Below are 21371 nucleotides of genomic sequence, written 5' to 3' on the forward strand. Positions count from 1 at the left end.
AGTGCCATATTAAATGTAGATGGTGTAGGTACCAACTAAGAAAGAATTGAATTTGTATTGTTTTTATATGAATACAGATCCGATAGCTTTTTAAGACAGTGTTAGATTGCAGTTCACGTAGTCCGGTTTGAAGTTTAAATTGCGAACAAACTGACCAAGGTTCATATTAGCGCACTATATGAAGCGGTGAGGAGAAGAGAAATCTAGTTCAAATCCTGAAATTTACTTCAGGAACATTTCAGATTATAATAGTCAACAGTTATTGAAATGTCCTCACATAAACCCAGAGATGGGAAGCAAAAATGAATCTTTCTCTTGCAGATACTTTCTATAAGGGCAAAATAACTACAATATTTAGTGAATACCCCCCCCCCCGCCAGTGTTTTTGGAAGAGATATGGTAAGAGTCGGAAAGGTATGCGAGGGAACGGTCGTTACGGACTAAATGGAGGGCATCACCATACCACACAATACAAATGTGGGGAAAATAATGATGTATATTAATTGATGAGAAAATGTTTACCTTATATATAGCATTTAGTCATGTACATTTATGACTTACAGTAAGGAATATATATATAATATATGTTCGCGCTAGTAACTGAAATGCGAAACAAACTAATATTTCCCTACGTACGATAAATTCACTGTGATATACAATGTATTGGTGCTTTTTGTATAACTAAAGTACGGATATAAAATACAAATGAAAATACTTATAGCAGATTGGTTGTATTCTGCATTACCGTATACATTGTTTCATATGAAGATTTCACAACAATGTTCAACGGTGTCATTTAACATAGTTACCTCTCTCTCTCTCTCTCTCGGTCCCACATTTTTCACTGTCTCTATCTCCCGGGTGCCTGCTGTTAATTTTTTTGAACATGTGATTAAACTATTACCGCTTCTTTGAAGCAGACTACCGCGCTTAATCCCTTTATTTAGAACAACAAGTAGTTATCCGCCTTTCTTTCTGACATTAGTGGTCCGACACTATGCAGCACTGTGATATTTAAGTAGCGCTAGATTATGCGAATGTATGCATCATTGGGAAACAAAAAAGTTATCGACACCGCATATTAGCAACAGTTGGGTTGAGGAGTTATTTACAGGTGACGCATGAGGGGGGATAATGGAGAAATCCTACCTTCATTAAATATTCGTACATTCAGATATGCAAATGTTTCCTCTAAAAACGATGGTTTTGATTGGTTGTACAATACATTCCTCAGAAACAATCCCATAAACCACCAATTCTACCTCCTGCTTCCGCTTGAACCAAAATTCGTGCGAACGCCTTTCAAATTTGAGCGATAACGATTAATAATTGCTGCATCTTAGTTACCATATTCTCGATTCATATATATTTAAAAATTGTTAGACATATATGTAATTATAATTAATCACGCTTTGATTTATTTTACAGTTTATCATAGTGCGCAAATTTAACAAACTAGTTTGTATAGACCATAGTCACGTTACCAACTGCCAGACCAATTTGAATTTTCGTTTCAGTCCTTTTAAGTTTTATCAATTTGACTTTATTTTCTATTTGTTGTGAATATTGGCTGAATTTATTTGATATTGTACTTGCATTGCTAAGTTTTTTTGTTCATTTATATGTATTAGTGTTTAAATTTGATTACTACCTAAGTAAGAAGTTTGCATATTCACATACTAGTTAAGGTATTGGAACTGATAGCGTGAAGAATATACTAGAAAATATTTTATTAGTTATATTCATTTGATACGTTTTTACCCCAAGATAGTAGTTTGTTTTCTGAAGTGTTTATGATTAACTTCCATTTTATTACACTTGATCTGGTGTGAAAAGTATAATTTAGTGTTTATGTAATTTATATTTTCTTTTTAGAAAGACAGTTACTTCTTTTAAATAGTGGATATTCATTGTATATTTTGCATAGCTGCCGCATACTTGTCAGAATGTCGAGGAGCATTTTCGTTGCAGGTGATTCCAATTTGAAGCAACTCAGTTGTCTTCTGAATCTTCCCAACTTATTCCTGTTGACTATTCCTGGTGCAAAATTGGTTGGAGATGTCACCAATTGTAAATCCAAAGTGTTAGATGTTGTCCGAGCCCAAAAACCTGACCTGCTGATTCTTCACATAGGTTCGAATGATGTTGGAAAAGATGTTAGCATATTTACAAGGTATTTTTACTTGTAAATTTGACTTTGAAAACATTTATTATTTGTGCCCAATATTTGCAGCATAACTATTATAAATTTCTATTGTATATTTAATTTATTATATTGATCTTACAGAGTACAACTGGCTAGTGATGAATTCCAAATATTCTCTCTAATTATAATATGACCAGCATAATTTTCAATAACAAATTTACATGATTAGCATTAATATTGACTACTCATCATACAGTCTAAGACATTGACCCTGATATTTATGTTTTGGGGTCAAGGTTTCATTGCCTAATTAATTGTGCTTGTGTAGCATGTTTTGATGTCACCTAGCATCATATTGAGAAGTCAGATTTCAGAAATATCTCAAACTTTATGCAGCCCGTATTGATGCTTTTCTACAAATTAAAGTCACAATGATTTAGCGAGATTGTTCTTACTCTGATGCCTTTTTTCTAATAAATTAAAATTCTCACACAATCATGTGGACCTGATTTCAAGTTATGTTGGCCTACATTTCATTTGCTTGAAATGTGATTTATGCCGGGAATGCCATAATCAGATTAAGTTGAAGTATGTTTCTTTAACAAAATGAATAAAAACATAAAAGTTTTGAAGAAAGTGTTTCAGTAGCTTCATTTAATTCAAGATTCTTGTCACAATTTTAACTGATTTTGGTATTCTCAGCTTCCAACAATCTACATTTATTAACTAATAATCCACCAAATGCCACAAATAAACAGGCTTAACATCAGGAGGAGGGTAACATTAATTAGGTAATAGATATTGCACTTTATGACAATACAATTTTGACATTGCTACAACAAAAATGAAGTGTGTTGATTGTTCCGAAATCTTGCCATATGATGTCAAAATGGGATATTTATTTTTGCTTAGAGCTTGAGAGTTGAACAAAATAACCCTGGTAGCAGATGTTTTAAATTTTTGTATCATTTTCTTTATATTTCCCAAATGGCAGCAGTTACTATGGTGGTGAATTTCTGAAATTTTCAGTTTTATTAGTCATGTTTTGTTTGCATTTTAGTTAATTCTTTTTGTGCACTTCTTGCTTTCAGTTGTTACAGGGACTTTATTCGTCAGCTGCTGGAAATGAATCCCACGATGCTGGTCACTGTTTGTGGAATTCTGCCTCGAACCACCAGTAACTTTAAATCTTTTCATTGGAACTCTACTGTTTTACCAGACTTACAAAGAGGATGTGCTGCTCTAAATGATGTCATTATGAGCTTAAGCCGAGAATGTGATAAGTGCCATTTTATTGACTATAACCCATTGTTTGATCGAAGTATGCATTTGGCACGTGATGGACTCCATGTAAATATAAATGGTGCATATGTATTGAAAACAGTATTGGAGTCATTTGTTGTTAGTTTGGACATGGAGCAGATAAACAGCGCTGAAAAATTGTTATCCTTGGACCTTGTCGATACCCGTATGTCTTATGTGGATGTAGTGAAGCAGTTTCCACCCAGAGATAAACTTAAGTCGATGGATTACAAGGATAAGGTGACTAACATAAATTATAGTTTTTACATAAAATCTAAACTTGCTTTTAACATGAATAAGGTCACATATTCACATCAGTCTATATTTGGTAAATGATTTTGGTATTACAGCAATATGTCCATGTTAAATCATAATGTTCTGCCCCTATTTGTTTTTAGAAAATGTCAACTTCATGTTTGTCCTTTTTAAAATGATAGGTAAAATTATTAATGTGCTTATTATATACTTAAGAGTAATTGGACTGACCAAAGTACAGAATTGTTTTGTTTACATATATTGTTAATGTTTTATAATTATTTAAGGAGAGCTGCATTTTTAGCAAAAAGCCATTTATTCCCAAATTCAGGAGGTATAAACGATACAGAGTACCTGTTTCAACACGAGTTAAAAAGGTATGAGCATATTGTATTAGATATAAAGATAAATTGAAAAATGTATCATCTAAAGTAAGAAATTATACTAAAGTCTCCCCTGCCCCCCCCCCCCCATTGTTATCCCTATTTTCATGAGTCAGTTCGTCACATTTTCACATTATGGCCATAAATCTGTAAAGCTTGATATTTTTTCAATAAAATCTGGGTCAATTAATCGTCTTGACCCGGCCACAACGTCTTCTGAATAACTCCTGTCTTGAATTATATGTTGTATAATTTATTTATATTGTCCTAGTGGTGTCATATACCAGTTTCAACTACATGTTCCACTTCATGGTTTTGAGTCAAAGGTTAGGTTAGGCCTACGTCAGGCTTATCCAGGCTGCAACTTTTTAACGATATCTGGGTTTTCACAAAGATTTCATAGAATTATTCATATGAAACGTGAATCATATGATCATGTGTCATATCTACACCCACCCATAAATTGTGAAAGTCATTGACACATCTATTGTTCATAGATCAAAACTCTTATACTCTAGCTTTATCTGTGCAGTAACTTTCTTTGCCATAACTATCTAATGCCTAATAGTTTTGCACTAATATTTTAGCGGAATTGTTTCAGTCGACCTGCTTTGTGTTGGGGGTGAAAGGTTGAATCAGTTATACCACATGTACAGGCTGGAATTGTTATAAGAATTCTGATTTTTCACATATACAGTGATGTTGGTTATATAAACTCACACACAGAAAGCTTGGAATGTCCAGGTATGGTTCAAGGGTTGCAATAGACATAATGTAGCTTTTGTCTTGTCTCAGAGTTTGAAAGTCTTGTTAAATTTTAAAAATAGTTTGAGGAATTGTTCATATGAATCCGATGCTGTCAAGTCCACTCACACTCCAAAAAATGAATGTCAGTTTCTCATAGTTGGTTCCAGTTATGTGACTTTCAGCCTTAACCATCTCACAGTGTGTTAAAATGTCATTAAACATCACTTCCATCACCATCACACCATTGCCTTTTTGAACATCAAAAAAGTGGATGTGGGAAGAGACATTTTTATTTCTTATTAAATCTGAAAGATTTTATAAATAAATTTCATGATTATTGTTAGTCTATTTTCCAAAATGTACATAGCTCGCTTGTTTCATAAGTTAGGTTTCACAGCTCAGGCAGATATATCATTCACAAGAAAAAGATATCAATTTTCTCATCCTGACATGCATCACTTTTATCTCTGCTTTATATTTATTTTAATTTCAATAAAAATGAAACTCTTTTCAGTCTCATAGAACTAGAGTTTGTTCTCAGAAAAGGTTTGTTTTTCTCATGTTTTTTTATGTTGATTCCCCTTTTGATATTTCATTTCTGTTCATTTTTTACATTTACAAGTAAAATGATTAAAGGTGGATAAATTGTAAGCCAATTGTCAGGTTATATTATATCATTAATCTTGTCGGAAAAGCAGAAATATTTCACATTTAAATACAGATTTCTTATTTACATAACAAGTTTTATTCTTAAAATCCTATGATTCAATAAGTACCATCATTATTCTAGTTGAGTTATAAGACCAGAAATTTACCTCTGATGTTGCATCTCATTTGTATTGCAATCACATTTCAGTAAATGCATATTAGCCCACTGTCATGATAATGTGTGACACAATATGTCTTTGGCATGGTTTTGACATCACTATATACCATAGATGCACAAGCCCTTGCCAGTGGGCCTAATCTGGCGTGTGAACAGTAATAATATTAAAGAAATTTGTTTTCAGCCCTCGATTGGTCTTAGAAAATGCAATCTGGTCTTTGGCCAAAACCGGTTTTACACCCTGGCTATAGACTGTGACAAGGAAACCTTATAGTTATGTAACTGATAAATTGTTAAAGCTTCATTAAAAATCCAATAAGACTAATTAAAATCTTTCTCAGATGACTCCAGTTGCTCTTTATCAGTTACTATACAAATGATGACATAAATCATGCCACCTTATAAAGTTAATGCGATCTCTGAATGTGGATGTTAATTTACAGTACAATTATCCTTGTCACAATGTGCATGTTAATTTACCATTAAATTATCCTTTCATCAGCACATAATGAAATCATACAGTGTGGCATATCTTTATTTACAGTACAAAGGCTCAGTATGTTCACTACCTTCTATATTGTTATTTTTTATAAAATTACTAGTTATTATTCAGTCATAACAAAATGTGTTCATTATGGACCAGACTGGTTTCTTTTTTCTTTCAATTCATTTTAATAATGCACATACTTCAGAAATGAAATTTGTTATATTGTTACTACTAACAACATTTGTTTTAATTTTTAAAAAAATTCCCCTGGCCTGAAGAAGTATAAAACCACTAAAAAGAATATATACAACACTCATGCAATGAAAATTTTCAATTTCTTTGAAAGGTATTAAAATCGTATTGGGGTTCCTGTGGGTATTTATGACAGCCAGTGTGTTTCAGAATTTGTGATTAGTTAACTTTTCAATTATTGTTATAATTTATAACCTAAATGCATTTGTTTTTACTTCATTTGTACATTAAATATTCAAACAATGTTGTTTACTGCTTTAATAATTGTTTTATATTTTGCCATACATTTATATGAAACATAAAAATTACAATATCTGGCATTCTAAGATATAGAGGATTGGTACTGTACATTTAATCAATTATGTAAGGCCATGCCTGCTATATTTTCCAATTATAGAGATTATGATCAATCCTGCAGCTTAGTTAAAAAATATGTTAACCTATTCTGCATGTCTATTTATAGATGATAATACTGAATCTGTTCACTTATACAAGAGCAAAATTTTCACACTGATTATATATTTGATTCAAGTTTATTCAATGTGCATGTGTTCATTAATACATACATTATGGGTGTGTTGATTGGAACCTGTGTAAAAGCAGCTTCAGTTTACATACTTTGTTATAGTTGTTAGTATTTAATATTGTTATTTTTCTTGTCTTTCTTTTCCCTTTTTCCAAGTGATATTTTTTTACTTGAGCAGGAAAATAATCATCAGTTATGCTATTGTTTGATGATAGTAATTTACTGATATCTGTACAGCTGCGTTGCTACATTATGATTAATAAATCATCTGAGAATTGTTAACTGGTAGTGCTTGTGTACTGAACATATATACCATCATAGATTAAGAATGGCCTATTCATTTCTTTTTGTGGAAAACTGACATTGCCAGCAATATGAATCTATCTTAACATTTTATATAAACTGCATATTTGCTAAATGGTAATAATAATTGAAATTACATTTTTATGCATCTTTATTTCACAATAATATTTTATATTAGAGTGAATATTCTTCATCAGATTCCACCCCTTACAGCCAATGTGTGTAGCCATCATTATAATATTGTTCGCATATTCTTATTTTTCTTTAAAAAAATTCTCTTGAAAGACACGTACGTATTTTTACATTTATAATTCGAGTGACGCATTTGCCAGGTCTTTTATTTAACTGTATCAGGTGTCCTTTTTTATGTGTCAAGAGTTATTGCTGATACTTTGATAAATTTGTTTCGATTAATTTTTTCTCAGGAAAATAACCATTGAAATGTTTTTGATGATATATACTTTTTATGCAGATTAGAGCAGCATGAGATAATAGTGCATGTCAGTGAGGATGTTGCTGTAATATTGCCACCAACAGCTATTCATAACATATACAAGGTAATTGTTTAGTATTAAGGTATAAATGTTAATTATCAAAGTATAAATGTTTCAGTCTGAAAGTTAAAAAAAAAGTTAATGAATAAAAGACCGGTGCTGTTTGCGGTATTATAGTTCGTTATAGAAACTACAGTGAAAGTAATGACTTTGGAAATTTCCTTTTTTTAAAAATATATGATAATATAATTAACAAGGTATTTATTTATAAATTTCAGAGCAAATGATGATATAGGCAACTTTGCATATGACTGTGTTAATGACAACATTTGTTGTTATCAAATTTGCTTGATTTTGTGCCATCATATAAAGTTTAACTTTTTAAGGATCGACATATTCATGCTGCCTGTACACACCAGAAACCAAAAGTGAAAAGATTCATCCAGAAAATCATCCCTGCAAAGGTAAGTAGAAAATACTATACAATTTTTTTTTCTTATTTTATCATTCTAAATACTGTTTTGTGGCTACTGTTTTCACATTTGACCAGTAAAGAAGAAATCTGATCTTGAGATTTTTTATATATATTTTTGAATCACTGTTCTTTAATAATAATGAATACTAAGCTATTAAAAAGTGCAGCATTGTTAGCATTTAAGTGCTTTTCTATTTTCCTAAAACACTATTACTGTTGAAATATTTTTATTTTTTTTAGGTATTCTGCTGTCCTGAGTGCCGTGTGAAATGCACTAAGGAAGACTTTCTTTTGAACCATTACTTGAGCAGACATGTTCCTCATTGAAAGAAAATGGAGGAGATCATGTGTATGTTTCTTGAAGTAGTTATTGCCAAATTATTATTAAATTTTCAAAAAATTAACCCAGTTAATTTGCTTATTCTTGGTGAAATAGATGCATTACAATTATATCGTGTTATATATTTGGTGCTTTTGACCTGTAAATTCTGTGATATGAAGTTGATTGTTTTTCATTTTCCAGCATAGATACACAAATATTGTTTTATTCCTTAATTATTACTTAGCTTTTTGTTTCCTCTTTGTAAGCCTTTTCTTTAATTAATCTAAAACATTTATTCCTTTCCAGATAAGGATGCTTCATTCAAACCAAACCATATGAAGGTATGAAATATATTAGTTTCTGCTTAAATACAATTCAGAACTGAATAATTTTAATTATGTTTACCAAAATTATATTTTGGCTTCTTGTGTTAAGGCAGCCATCACTTGTTTTGAATGAGGACAACTTATACTACTTCGTTTGTTTAGTGTGTTCCAGAAATACATACATAACTAATTCATGGTGTACATTTTTTAATTAATGCATATGATTCATGATTGGGTATTTGAACACACACACACACGCATAGTTACTTTAACATGACACATAAAGTTGACTTAAATAAAATTATTTCTGAAACCTTAATACAGTCCATGTTATATTTTAATGTTCCTATAATAATATCTTGAAAAGATATCAATTTTCTTTTTGATGATAATAATTCATGCATAAATTAAAATTTATCTTCCAACAGAATCAGGGTACAATTTTCATCTTTGTTGATATCTGTGTATGTATAGCTATTTAATACTTCTAGTGTCCTATTTATAAAATGCTCAACAACCCTCAGTCATTGGCTTTATAATGAATTTACCCTTTTACAGGATGAGATATATACTTGTAAAGCATCCAGTCACATAAGTTCCATAACTGATAGTGATTTTATTGCATTGGATGTTCCTGAAATGCAGTTATTTGGTAAATATACATTTCAGTATTACAGTTATGTATCTGGTCTGTTTACTATTTTCATCTCTCTCACTTTCTGTGTGTGTCTATATATATATATATATATATATATATATATATATATATATATATATATATATATATATATATATATATAGTGCCATCCTAATGTGCCATTTTATTAAGACTGAGGTATAGTATGTGTAAAGTGGAACTTTAATGTGACTTAATCGTTTTCCCTTTATTTAATTTGAACATTATTTTGTGTCTTTCACAATAAATGATTCAACATTTATTTGTCAATAAGGCATGAATAATTTCCTTTCAGACACGATACTCAGCTTTGTGGATTTAATGCCATATATCATCCGTGATAGTCATTTTTTATCAGAAAGAAAACCAGGATATTACGATATAATATTTACTCTGGCTCAAGACGCTGATGCCTTTAGTAATATCATTAAGCAAATTATCAGATCTTTCTTATGCTGTTTCTCGCCATTGTATAAGCACATACCTTGCATACTCATGCAAAATTCCTGTCAACAAAGTGATGCCATGCCACCTTTAACATCACCTTGAATACAGTTGTTACATATTGTTGATGGATGTTTCGTTCATTTATTATTAAATTTATCATCTTTATCAATATATAGGCATGAAATGTGAACAAAGAGACAAAAGAGATCAAACAGTGCTGTCAAACTGTTTGTCATTTGTAAAGAAAATTGCTGAATTTTGTTGGAAGAACTTTGCAAAAATGAAACTGATCCTTTCTGGTGATGTTGAAGAAAATCCTGGACCTCCAGTGGTAATTATTTCTATATTGTCATCTATACCTTTGTGAGAAAGCTTGCCAGGAGCTCCTTATGGGTTGGTTGTTTTTCATGGGGTTTTCCCTGGTTCTTCCTCAACCAATTAATACGGGCTGCCATGTATAGCCTATCGTGTGCTAAAAAATGGTGTTAAACCCCACAACAACAACAACAACATACCTTTTGGGTACACACATTTTATTTTTTTTCTCCCTTCTGTTCACAATATATATATTAAAAATTATCATACGAGGAATTGATATGTATATCACTAAAACAGAATATGTATCAATGAGAAATAAGTTCTAGGAAATTCCTGATCAGCAAATATAACTAGCAGTATTGTGTACAGTCAGAATTGTGAAAGTTTCTATGCAGTGTGAGTGATCATAATAAACCAAATTTAACTCATTCGGCCCCAGAGGTTTTTGTCTTTTTTGCCTGAAATGTGCGTAGGAAGGACATTTGGGGTACTATTTTTGAATACATCGTAATACAGCTGTTTTAAACAAATTATCCATGAGAATAATGCTTAGTTGTATTAGAAACATCAATTTCTGCTTCCGGGTCTTTGAAGTAGGGTACAGCCTCATCACGCCTACAGACAGGATCGGGGCTGAATTGGTTAACTGCCAGTGTTTCCTTAATATACAAGATTAGCATTTTAAACTTATTTGTTTTCCTGGTCATCTTTTTCTCTTTTTTATACTTTTAAAAGGTAGGAAAATACTTTCAAACAGGTTCAGTTTTGTTTAACACGTGAATTAGTTCTCATAGTTACAGTATTTTAGTTCCCCATATCATGCCCTATTCTACTAATCTCTCTCTAGATCGAATGTTCCTGGGAATCTTGCACAGAAACATTCCAAACAGAGCAGCTTTTAGGACAGCATGTAATAGGTCATATTCATCCTGGCATGTTATGTCAATGGAAAGACTGTGCTTTTACCAGTTACGATGGAAATGAGTTGGAAACACATGTATTAAAACACATTTATTTGGTATGTAATCTTACAGTTTTTGCATTTTTTGTCTACATTGTAGAGTGTGACTCAGTTATTGTCATATATTTCTTTTTTCATTCATTCATGAATAATGTAGTCCTTAAAACATAATAATAGTGCACTGAAACTTTTGAAAATGTCAATCACATGCTACAGTCATCACAAATTGGTTACATCACAGGCAAAATTAAATAAGTTGGGCTATGAAAATTATTTGGCCTAGAAAAATCTGCTGTGGCCAGTAACACTAGTTTGGTCCTTATGAAGACCTTAATCATAATTATAGTAACTTTGTAATGACAATATTAACTGCTTCATTATTACAATTGTACTTATTTGGCTTAAATATTCCATATACTGTGTAACATATTAAAATAATCTTCTTCATAGTAACATTAATGAAGAAATGTATTTCAGCAGTGGCAGGTGAAACTGGAAGAGGAACTTTCTTTCAAAACCAGCTACAGCATTAGTCATATATAAAAGACAATTATTTCTGATGACCTAACCATGTTTTTGGTTACTTGCTATGAATTTCTTCATCTTTAAGTTGTGAAAATCTGACTGTTGGTGAATGAGAGCCCAGTTCTTTATTCACTGTCATGTTTTTAAGGCCATCTTGATTATCATATGAGTTAATTCTTGGACAACATTTGAATGTTAAGAATATATTTTGTTTTCAGCTTCTTTATGTACTGTTCTCTGGAATATACATGATATTTAAGGTTTTGTTGTAATGAAAAAAATTACTTATTTTAAACATTTAAAAAAATATTTTATCACATTTGCAGGAACAGTTTTCTTTTCATTCCATTGAAGAATGGCAACAAGCTTTACCTCTTGGACAGTTATCAAAAATAACTAGTGATCTGCATTTATGTCCAGTGCCATTGGTGAGATATTACAATGATTGTCATTAGAAATGCGCCTTGAAATTAAAAAATGCATGTTTTTGGTTCACTGATAGTTCTATTTATCACATAGCTTTCATTATCATATCAGTTATCCATATTGTATGGTATAGTTAAACTTACGATTTCTTAATTTTCTGTGATCTAGTTTTACCTTTATTATTTTGTAACATGAAATTTTGTGACAGTTTCTTAATATTCCAACTTTAATTATTTTTCAGTGGATATTTCATGATAAGTTTTTATTTCATTTGTTGATTTGAAAGGAATTATTTACCTAAACTAATTTGTTCCTATATTTTTTTTTTCCTCTTACATATATAAAATATTGCTATATGCAGAATGAGCAGTTATATTGGAACTGATTAAGACAATATTCCACTCGAGGAATAGTTTAATTATAATGTAATACATTACTACTAATGCGTACCTTGATTATTTTTTATTTTTTTAGGTAATCAGCTCACCCTCTTTTCTCATTTAACTTTCAGTCTGTGTGTAATGTCTCTCATACATAACAATCTGCATAGTTTCCTAATAATTAAGCTCATTTGATAACATTTTGATGATAACAAAGATCTTTATAAAATAGTATTTATAGTGATATTCAAGATGTTTTATTTACAGTTAACTTTATTTTTCTGTCAACAGCGAAGCAAACTGCATCTTCTTTTACTGGATGAAGATTTCAGAATGCCACCAAAATACCCATACACTATTGAAGATCACAGCCAGTACTTATCTATGCTAAACAGTTCCAATGCTCGTGAATTTGAAAAGCAAACTGCAGAATATATTTGCAAGAGGCAGCTTCTAGGAGAAAAGTGGACAACAGATGACAGTATAGAAGTTAAAACTCCTGTGTCAAATTCTTTACAGCAGGAAGCCGCATTACATCCTACAGATATTAACAATAAAACTTTATCCAGGAAAAGAAAGTCAGATTTATCAGAAGTTAGCATTGCTAAAATGTGTTTACAACCAATTTGGAAAAGTGCCATAAAGCCATTTACATAGAGCATGACATCATCAGTCAGTTGATAGAGTGCCATTTCATGGATTCGAAGAATAAGCAGCTTCAACAATTTGAGGATGCTGCTATAAATATAGCCACTTTTCCTAATTGTACTGAGGGAGTATTCGTATTTACTTTACTTAAAATTATAAATGACAGCAGTGAAGCACCATTTTATTATATGCGATATATTGAATCAGGATATTATCAAAATTTTATGGTGGAGAATTTTTCACATCTAATATGTGAGAAATTGACTATCTCAAAAGAATCACTTTTCTTGTGCAACATTGCCACTGATGAAGATAAAAAAAGATAACACAGAGGAAAATGAAAGGTTCACATAAAAGTCATAGCAGACCAGATAAAGTATATAAATATAATTTAAGTAATTTGAAGGAAAGAAAACTACAACTTGCAGAGCATGCTGAAAATTTCACCAACTTGGAATTACGTGCCTGTTTTGTTCTTACCACTCGCAAAGGATTCACTGTTAAAATCGGCAAAGATGTATCGGATGCCTATTACATGTCCTGTGACAATGAAATGCTGAAGACTCCTGCTATTCGTGATATCATATGTCATTATCCAGAGATCAGAATTTTGGATCGTTATGAGAAATCTTCAGTAGACTTTCTAAAAAGTTTTGCTTCTGTTGAGTCTCTATATGAACAAAGTATTATGCTAAATTTATTATCAAATGACCATGGAATTGACATAATAAAATTTCTGTATCGCTTTTCTATCTGTTATAGTGCTAAATCATTAAGGAACAAGGTGCTTTATCTTTACAAGAACAAATAATTTGGTGAATTATTCAAAGTCTACAGAGACCTTTGCCAGGAAAATGATCACAATAATAGTGCCAGTGAAAATATTGTGTATCATGCTGAACCTGCGCCAGTACGTAGGAAAATGTTCACACCACGTGGAAAGATTGTGACAGCAGAAATGGTATTGAAAACTGTTGACCTAAAGAATGAAAATGTAATGAAAGATATAAGTATCTATGATAATTTCAAGAAACAGCTACTTGAATATGGAGATTTAGTTATACAGGTTTTTGATGAGCACAAATTAATTGCTGCCATGAATGACTATGATGATGAAACGGGAGAATTCAAGAAGTCTGAGTATGTCGTGACGACAAGGGATCAGTTTGAAAATGGAATGTTCTACACTTGTACATGTAAAATTTATCGCACACTTTTAGAATATTTCAGTGATATAGAAGAAGAACAGTATGATGCCTTGGATATAAATGGTATAAAGTGCATGCATTGTCGAGTATTAAAAGAAGATATTTTTCCAGATATTGAAAGTGATGAAAATGCAGCAATTACAAACATACAAGCAGTGATACAGAGAAGTCTATCATTCAAAGATATGAAGGTAGTTGAGTTGTCATCTTGCCGACCAAATACAAAGAAATTTTCAGTCTTGCATGATGATGAAATTTCATTTGTACATTTAACGTTCAGTGACCGTGTTCAGCGTTTTATACTTTCATGTACAAATGGTTTCTGCAGAAGTAGAAAGGGATTCAAAAGAAATGTAGATTTGCTCACTAAAGGAGGAAACCTATGTTGCCATTTGCTGGAACTAAAAAATGCGCCTCATTACTGGATGGAGTTTTCCAATTGTTTATTTAATGATACTGCAGATGATTTGCAAACTGAAGCCTTTACTGAAAGTATGGATGTTGAAATGAATATTGAAGACCAGTTTTCAACAGGAAATGACTCAAACTTTAATGTCAATGATGGACTTTGGTCCTTTCCTTGTGTAAGTACACATTCAGCACGAAAACAGCAAGATTCAAAATTGGCCAAGAACATAAGGGAAAGATACATTTGGATCACTTCAGACTTTAGCAATATCGAAAATGGTTGTGTAAAAGGACCTGACCTTGTGAATGAGATACCAGAGTTTCCATGTCATTGCGGTGCTGGGTGGACTGATTTAGATCATTTAAATGGTAAAACTGTTTTTGATCGTACATTGACCATTTACACAAAAATTGCACCAGTGCATCGTAGAGTTTTAACACAAATATGTGTTAAAACTGAAGCACCATGTAAAATAAAATGGGATGAAGGGCAATCTCTCTGCATTCATGTTGCTACAAGGGACACTGCTGCAGGTGATGAGATTGGTTGGGCATTTGTAAACCAGGTTTTGTGTTCTAAATTGACGTTTTCATCATTTTGTGACCTTAGAACTAAAGATTACCGTGAATCAAATCCAGATTTCCGCACATTCATGGATCATGTAGTATTTAGGAAATGGTGGTTCAGCTGGGCTTCAAATATGAAGATAGATTTCAGAAAACCCTGTCTAGTTTGTGGGTTTGCCCCAAATCAGTTTGCATGTGATGGAACGAAAGTTGGAGTTGGGTTTCGCAATGCTAACTTTGAGGAAATAAGCAAGCCAGATGACCCTGATACCATCTTACCAACACTGCACAGAAGAATGACAAGATGTTTCCTTCCTGACAGGACAGGCATTGATAAAGATAGCTTAAAACAAGCCAGAGAACATTTGCATTACATAAGCAGTGTAATTTTAAAAGAAATACCACAGCAGGAGATTCTGCCACATGAAGAACAATTTAACAGAAATAATTTACTTTTGTCTTTGTTATGTGATTCAGTTAAGCCGGTTTTCAGACGATTTCTTGCACACATGTCAGAGGATGAAAATATTTTACCAGATGAAAATATTGCATTTGCTAATGTTGTTAAAATGTTGTCTACAACAGCTCCTATCATTAGCTTGATCCCTCATGCATATTTAGATTGCATTGTAGAACTTTTGGATCATATGACAGGAGAAAAGGTTAATAATGGTGGAGATCTTTTCTTCAATAGAAAAATGCAGGAAATGCGTGAATATTCACCTGAAATAAGAGATTTGATTGCAACATCAATGCTTGGCAACATTAATGAGAATGGTGAAGATTGTATACGCCAAGATGTAGTTGACTTCATTCGCTATTTAATAACACAAGTTAGTGAAATAAATGTAGCTCCAGCTGAACCTGCATTGCCACAGTTTGGTACTTATAATCCTCCAAAGTTCGGGAGAGCATACTATTTTTCTGAGTCGGGAAGGAAATTGCGTTCAGTCAGAAAATTTTCTATTGACTGTGAAAGGAAAACAACATTGGCTTATGATGATCCACCTTTAGATCATGATCGCTGTGAAAAATATTTCTCTAAAACTCATATTTCCGCACCTGGTACTTCATCTTTATTTCTTTGGTTCTGTCCTAATCATGGACATTGTTATGGATTTCATATGACAAATGCCGAAGGACGTAAAGACCCATCAGCATCAATTTTTTCCCACTTGGAAACTCCACCAAAGAATATATTTTATGACTTTGCATGTAATCTCCATGAGTATTGTTTAAACCGAGAAAGTGGCTTTTTTAGAGACGTTAGATTCTTCCATGACATTTTCCATGGGTTTGCTCACAAATGTTCCTGTGCATATCGATCATCAAGACTGATTGGATTTGACTCTATAAATTCTTCAATATGTGAACAATTTAACAGTTTCATTCAGTGTATTAAATCATCAGCTCGTCAAATGACCCAAGAACATTCTTGCTTCTACTTACAATTTTTCATACATGAATGGAATGTAAGAAAAAGTGAAAGGTATCAAAAACAAATGACAGTTGCTTTAGCTGGAGTTTAGATGTATGTTATAGATCATTGGAACACTTTCATATTCTTAAATTTCTTTGCTGCATTTTACATTGTTTTCTTTGATACAATTTCTGGGTATATTATTGCAGTTGAGGGAGTAATTTTCACTCCAAAATTTAGATGTGAAACATATTTACAATATATAAAATGATCATAAACAGAGACAAATTTCATAAAGTAATGTAAAGGTACTTTTTTTCTATTAAAAAATGACATTTGATATTATTGTTACACATGATAAGATGTCAGATTAAGTTGAAGGTTGAAAAAGCATCCGAAGATTCCAAATAGGTACTTTTGTTTATATTTCTAAGTTTTTAAAAGACTTATTTTCGTAACTACATTGAAATAAACTTATTACAGTTTCTACTGTACGTTATTAAGCAGTATTATAGTAAACACATTCCATATTTTCCAAGCTCAATTTTTTTCAGATTATTAAATATAAGGGTTTATTGTACATGAAAACAAGAATCACAACTTTTTGCTTTATTAAAAATCGTTGCCATCTTTTCCAGTAGCAGCATACCTTTATTCTTTCAATAGTTCACTGACATACTAACCATCATTGGTACTCTGTCATAAGAAATGTTTAAGTTTCCATTGGCTCATATGTAGTTTGTCTCGTGCTTTCTTCTCTATATCCTGAGATATGTAAAGTTTCCCATTTTTCAATCAGTATCCAAAGATATGCTTCCCATGTGAGCCTGAAGTTAATTTGCATTAAACAAATCTCATTTACATGTTCTAGCCTCACAAAATATGGCTTCATTTTTTTCCTATGCCGCCATTCCAACTTTTCAACATCCTTTACCTGATCACAATTTCCAAAGCCTAGATCTTTTTAATAACTCCAGTCTTTGCCCACTGTTTCAGCTTCTTAGGGTTTTCACATTTGTTCTTTTGAAGATTTGTCCTTCATGCCTGCTTTTTTTCATCTATTTTTATTTTGTTTATAATCATTTTTTATTATACTCATCCATAATACTATAAATACAAGCTTTAGTACTATTCACTATTGCTGCTATATCTTTAATCAAATGTACTTGACAAATGTATCCATATTTTAACACCCACTTAGACATTTTTATTTGCTCCATTAAACAAAAAATTCTACATTTATCAATCAACATTAGCGATTCACTTCATCATTACCCGACCACTATCACTAATTTCTTTTGGTCTGTTACACTTTAAACATTTGGATTGTAACTGACAAACTCTGATAAAATTATTTTACAATCCTTATGTTTCTCCAGTCATACTTTAAAGAATTATTGTTCATTTTACTACTGTATTAAAAATTATACACTTATATTTTGTGGTTAATTTCAAAAATGTTAACTGGCACAAATGTTGTGTGTATCAGTCAACAGAAAAATTAATAGAGAGCCGGAGATCGTTTTAGTTCTTTATTTCATAAATTTTGCTAGCTTTTCTTATTCAGATGCTACTAACATTTTAGTTTTTTTCACTGCTCAGCTCTTAAACTGCAGGTAAATGGCACAGTATTTGCCTTTTTTCCGTCCTTTCATAATGATGTAAATTCATTAATTTTTTCATTGCCCTAATAATTTTATATACATATATTACATTTGCAAGTTAACTCCTGCTGGATAGAATGACATGTTAATAACATGTTAGTGGTTTGCACTGCTCAGCTCCTTAAACTGAAGGTAGAAGACACGACACATTATTAGCTTTATTTCTAATGTTTTCATAATGTTATATAGTTAGCAATTCTTCCATTAACCCCATACCTTTTTTATAAATTACATTACATTTAATACAGGGGCCCCGAGTGGTCTAATTACAAGCAGTTTATTGTCTCCAGGTATTGTCCTGAAGGTCAACGGTCACAAAGAAATGTATATTTATCAACATAACACTTACCAGAGAGCCATAACTATCGTCCGATCTTTGATGTACTTTTTTTTTTCTTTTTTTTTTTGTGTACTCTAATGCTAATGTTAGAGTGCCTGCAAGTTAACTCCTGCCAGACAGAACAACATGTTAATAACATGTTAGTGGTTTTCACTGCTCAGCTCCTTAAACTGCGGGTAGACGGCACAGTATTAGCTTTACTTCTCATGTTTTCATAATGGTATATAGTTAGCAATTCTTCCATTAACCCAATAATTTTTTTAATAAATTACGTTACATTTAATACATAGGTCTTAATTTTGCTTCATTATGATATTATGTCAACTTGTGAAATTGACAAGAGCAGTTTAAATTTGACTGACATCATGATGAGTAAGTATAGGATTTCCTCATTCTTTAAATATGAAACCAATAATGATAAAATGACCTTTTCTATGATTTTGATACAAACTTATAATATATGTAAATAAGGTTTTAAATATTTTCCTCCTGCTGTTTTATTTTATTTTACTTTCTTTTTGTACACTAATATTAGGATTACTGTCAGATCTTTGTTTGGGGGCCCCAAGTGGTCTGAAGCGCCATCAGTGTTACGGATCACTGTCATCTCACCTCTGTCTGCGTGGGCTTGAGTTGCTGGTTCGGCCTATGTTGGCATGTGAGAAAGCTTGCTAGTAGCTTCTCGTGGGTCGGTGGTTCTTTCCGGGGTTTCCCCGGGTTCTTCCTCCACCATTAATACTGGCCGCCATGTATAGCCTATCTTGTGCTGAAAAATGGCGTTAAACCCTCCAACAACACCAACAACACCAAGATCTTTGTTTTATTTACAATAAATCTTCACATATTTTGAGAGTCATGGTCTAAACTGCGAATATTCTTCGTTCCTTCAATGTTAAACAAATTTGTATGTTATGTTAATATTCAAGAGTAGAATAAAAATGGTCTAAGTTTTGACTTTTTCGGTGCAACAGATGCACAATTCAAATATTCATTATTTTAACAAAATGTATTATCTGTAATAGTGCTAATATCTTATGTTTATAGTAGCCAATATTTTCAATCGCGTTTATAATACATTATCCCTATTTAAGAGTAGAACATTATTTCCACTTCTTACTGATAATAGCTTCACATTTGTTTGCCCATTTGATAATTTAATTTTGTTTAAATTTATTTTCTTAGTATTATTCACCTTATCCAGGTAGTAATGGGTCAGGAATCCATTACACCGACTGCCTTATTGTTCTTTATAATTACACATTACTGCAAGTGTAATAATGGTTAACACTAGTACATAGTATTAGATTGTAATTGTAAGTTGATTGCACATTTGATTATTGTTTGGGGAGATAGACAGAGATAGATAAATAATTTATTGTAATATTTTTTTTAATAATTATTTTTTTTTTTGCACTCCAATGCTAATGCTAGAGTGCCTGCAAGTTAACTCCTGCCAGACAGAACAACATGTTAATAACATGTTAGTGGTTTTCACTGCTCAGCTCCTTAAACTGCGGGTAGACGGCACAGTATTAGATTTACTTCTCATGTTTTCATAACGGTATATAGTTAGCAATTCTTCCATTAACCCAATACTTTTTTTAATAAATTACGTTAGATGTAATACATAGGACTTAATTTTGCTTCATTATGATATTATGTCAACTTGTGAAATTGACAAGAGCAGTTTAAATTTGACGGACATCATGATGAGTAAGTATAGGATTTCCTCATTCTTTAAATATGAAACCAATAATGATAAAATGACCTTTTCTATGAATTTGATACGAACTTATATGTAAATAATGTTTTAAATATTTTCCTCCTGCTGTTTCAATTTATTTTACTTTCTTTTTATACACTAATATTAAGATTACTGTCAGATCTTTGTCTTACTTAAATAAATCTTCATATATTTTGATAGTCATGATCTATACTGCGAATATTCTTCATTCCTTCAATATTAAACAAGTTTTTATGTTAATATTCAAGAGTAGAATAATGGTCTAAGTTTTGACTTTTGAATATTATTATTAATATGGTTTGGATGTATGTAATAGTTACAACACATTATTTTTTCAAATACAGTTTTATGAACAAGATTAATAATATTTATTTTGAAGAAATATCTACTTAAAAATTACAAGCAGTTTATTGTCTCCAAGTATTGTCTTGAAGGTCAACGGTCACAAAGAAATGTATATTTATCCACATAACAGTCACCAGAGTCATAAATCTTGTCCGATCTTTAATGTACTACTTTTTTAAATTTATTTATTTTTTTTTTATTTTTATTTTTTTATTTTTTTTTTTTGGTTTCACTCTAGTCCTTATGCTAGAGTGCCTGCAAGTTAACTCCTGCCGGACAGAACGACATGTTAATAACATTTTAGTGGTTTTCACTGCTCAGCTCTTTAAACTGCGGGTAGACGGCACAGTATTAGCTTTACTTCCCATCTTTTCCTAATGGTATATTGTAAGTAATTCTTTCGTTAACCCAATACTTTTATATATTTCATTCCATTCAATACATGGGTCT

The 21371-nt window shown here is 31.6% G+C and overlaps 3 protein-coding genes across 4 annotated transcripts; all 3 read left to right on the forward strand.

The window, feature by feature from the left end:
- Positions 1-1275: 1275 nt before the first annotated feature.
- On the forward strand, positions 1276-8523 carry LOC149805656 (uncharacterized). The gene is made up of 6 exons (XM_089934563.1): positions 1276-2173; positions 3238-3688; positions 3991-4080; positions 5348-5379; positions 7700-7784; positions 8437-8523. The coding sequence occupies exons 1-6, from the start codon at positions 1947-1949 to the stop codon at positions 8521-8523; spliced, it is 972 nt and encodes a 323-aa protein (XP_089790689.1). The 5' UTR covers positions 1276-1946.
- On the forward strand, positions 7732-13653 carry LOC149805657 (uncharacterized). 2 transcript variants are annotated; one of them, XM_089950306.1, is made up of 8 exons: positions 7732-7784; positions 8108-8185; positions 8825-8859; positions 9403-9496; positions 10144-10298; positions 11133-11303; positions 12098-12199; positions 12869-13651. In XM_089950306.1, the coding sequence occupies exons 3-8, from the start codon at positions 8854-8856 to the stop codon at positions 13232-13234; spliced, it is 894 nt and encodes a 297-aa protein (XP_089806432.1). In that variant the 5' UTR covers positions 7732-7784; positions 8108-8185; positions 8825-8853; the 3' UTR covers positions 13235-13651. The 2 variants fall into 2 exon arrangements, with proteins under 2 accessions (XP_089806432.1, XP_089806431.1); XM_089950305.1 differs by lacking the exons at positions 7732-7784; positions 8108-8185 and adding an exon at positions 8435-8545 and having other exon boundaries at positions 12869-13653.
- Positions 13654-13695: 42 nt separating this feature from the next.
- LOC149805658 (uncharacterized) lies at positions 13696-17042 on the forward strand. The gene has a single exon (XM_089950304.1). It carries the CDS (start codon positions 14148-14150, stop codon positions 16935-16937), a length of 2790 nt encoding a protein of 929 aa, XP_089806430.1. The 5' UTR covers positions 13696-14147; the 3' UTR covers positions 16938-17042.
- Positions 17043-21371: the final 4329 nt, after the last annotated feature.

The sequence above is a fragment of the Sinohyriopsis cumingii genome, chromosome 2 (assembly GCF_028554795.1).
Source record: "Sinohyriopsis cumingii isolate HCF-2022 chromosome 2, ASM2855479v2, whole genome shotgun sequence".
NCBI classification, from domain to species: domain Eukaryota; kingdom Metazoa; phylum Mollusca; class Bivalvia; order Unionida; family Unionidae; genus Sinohyriopsis; species Sinohyriopsis cumingii.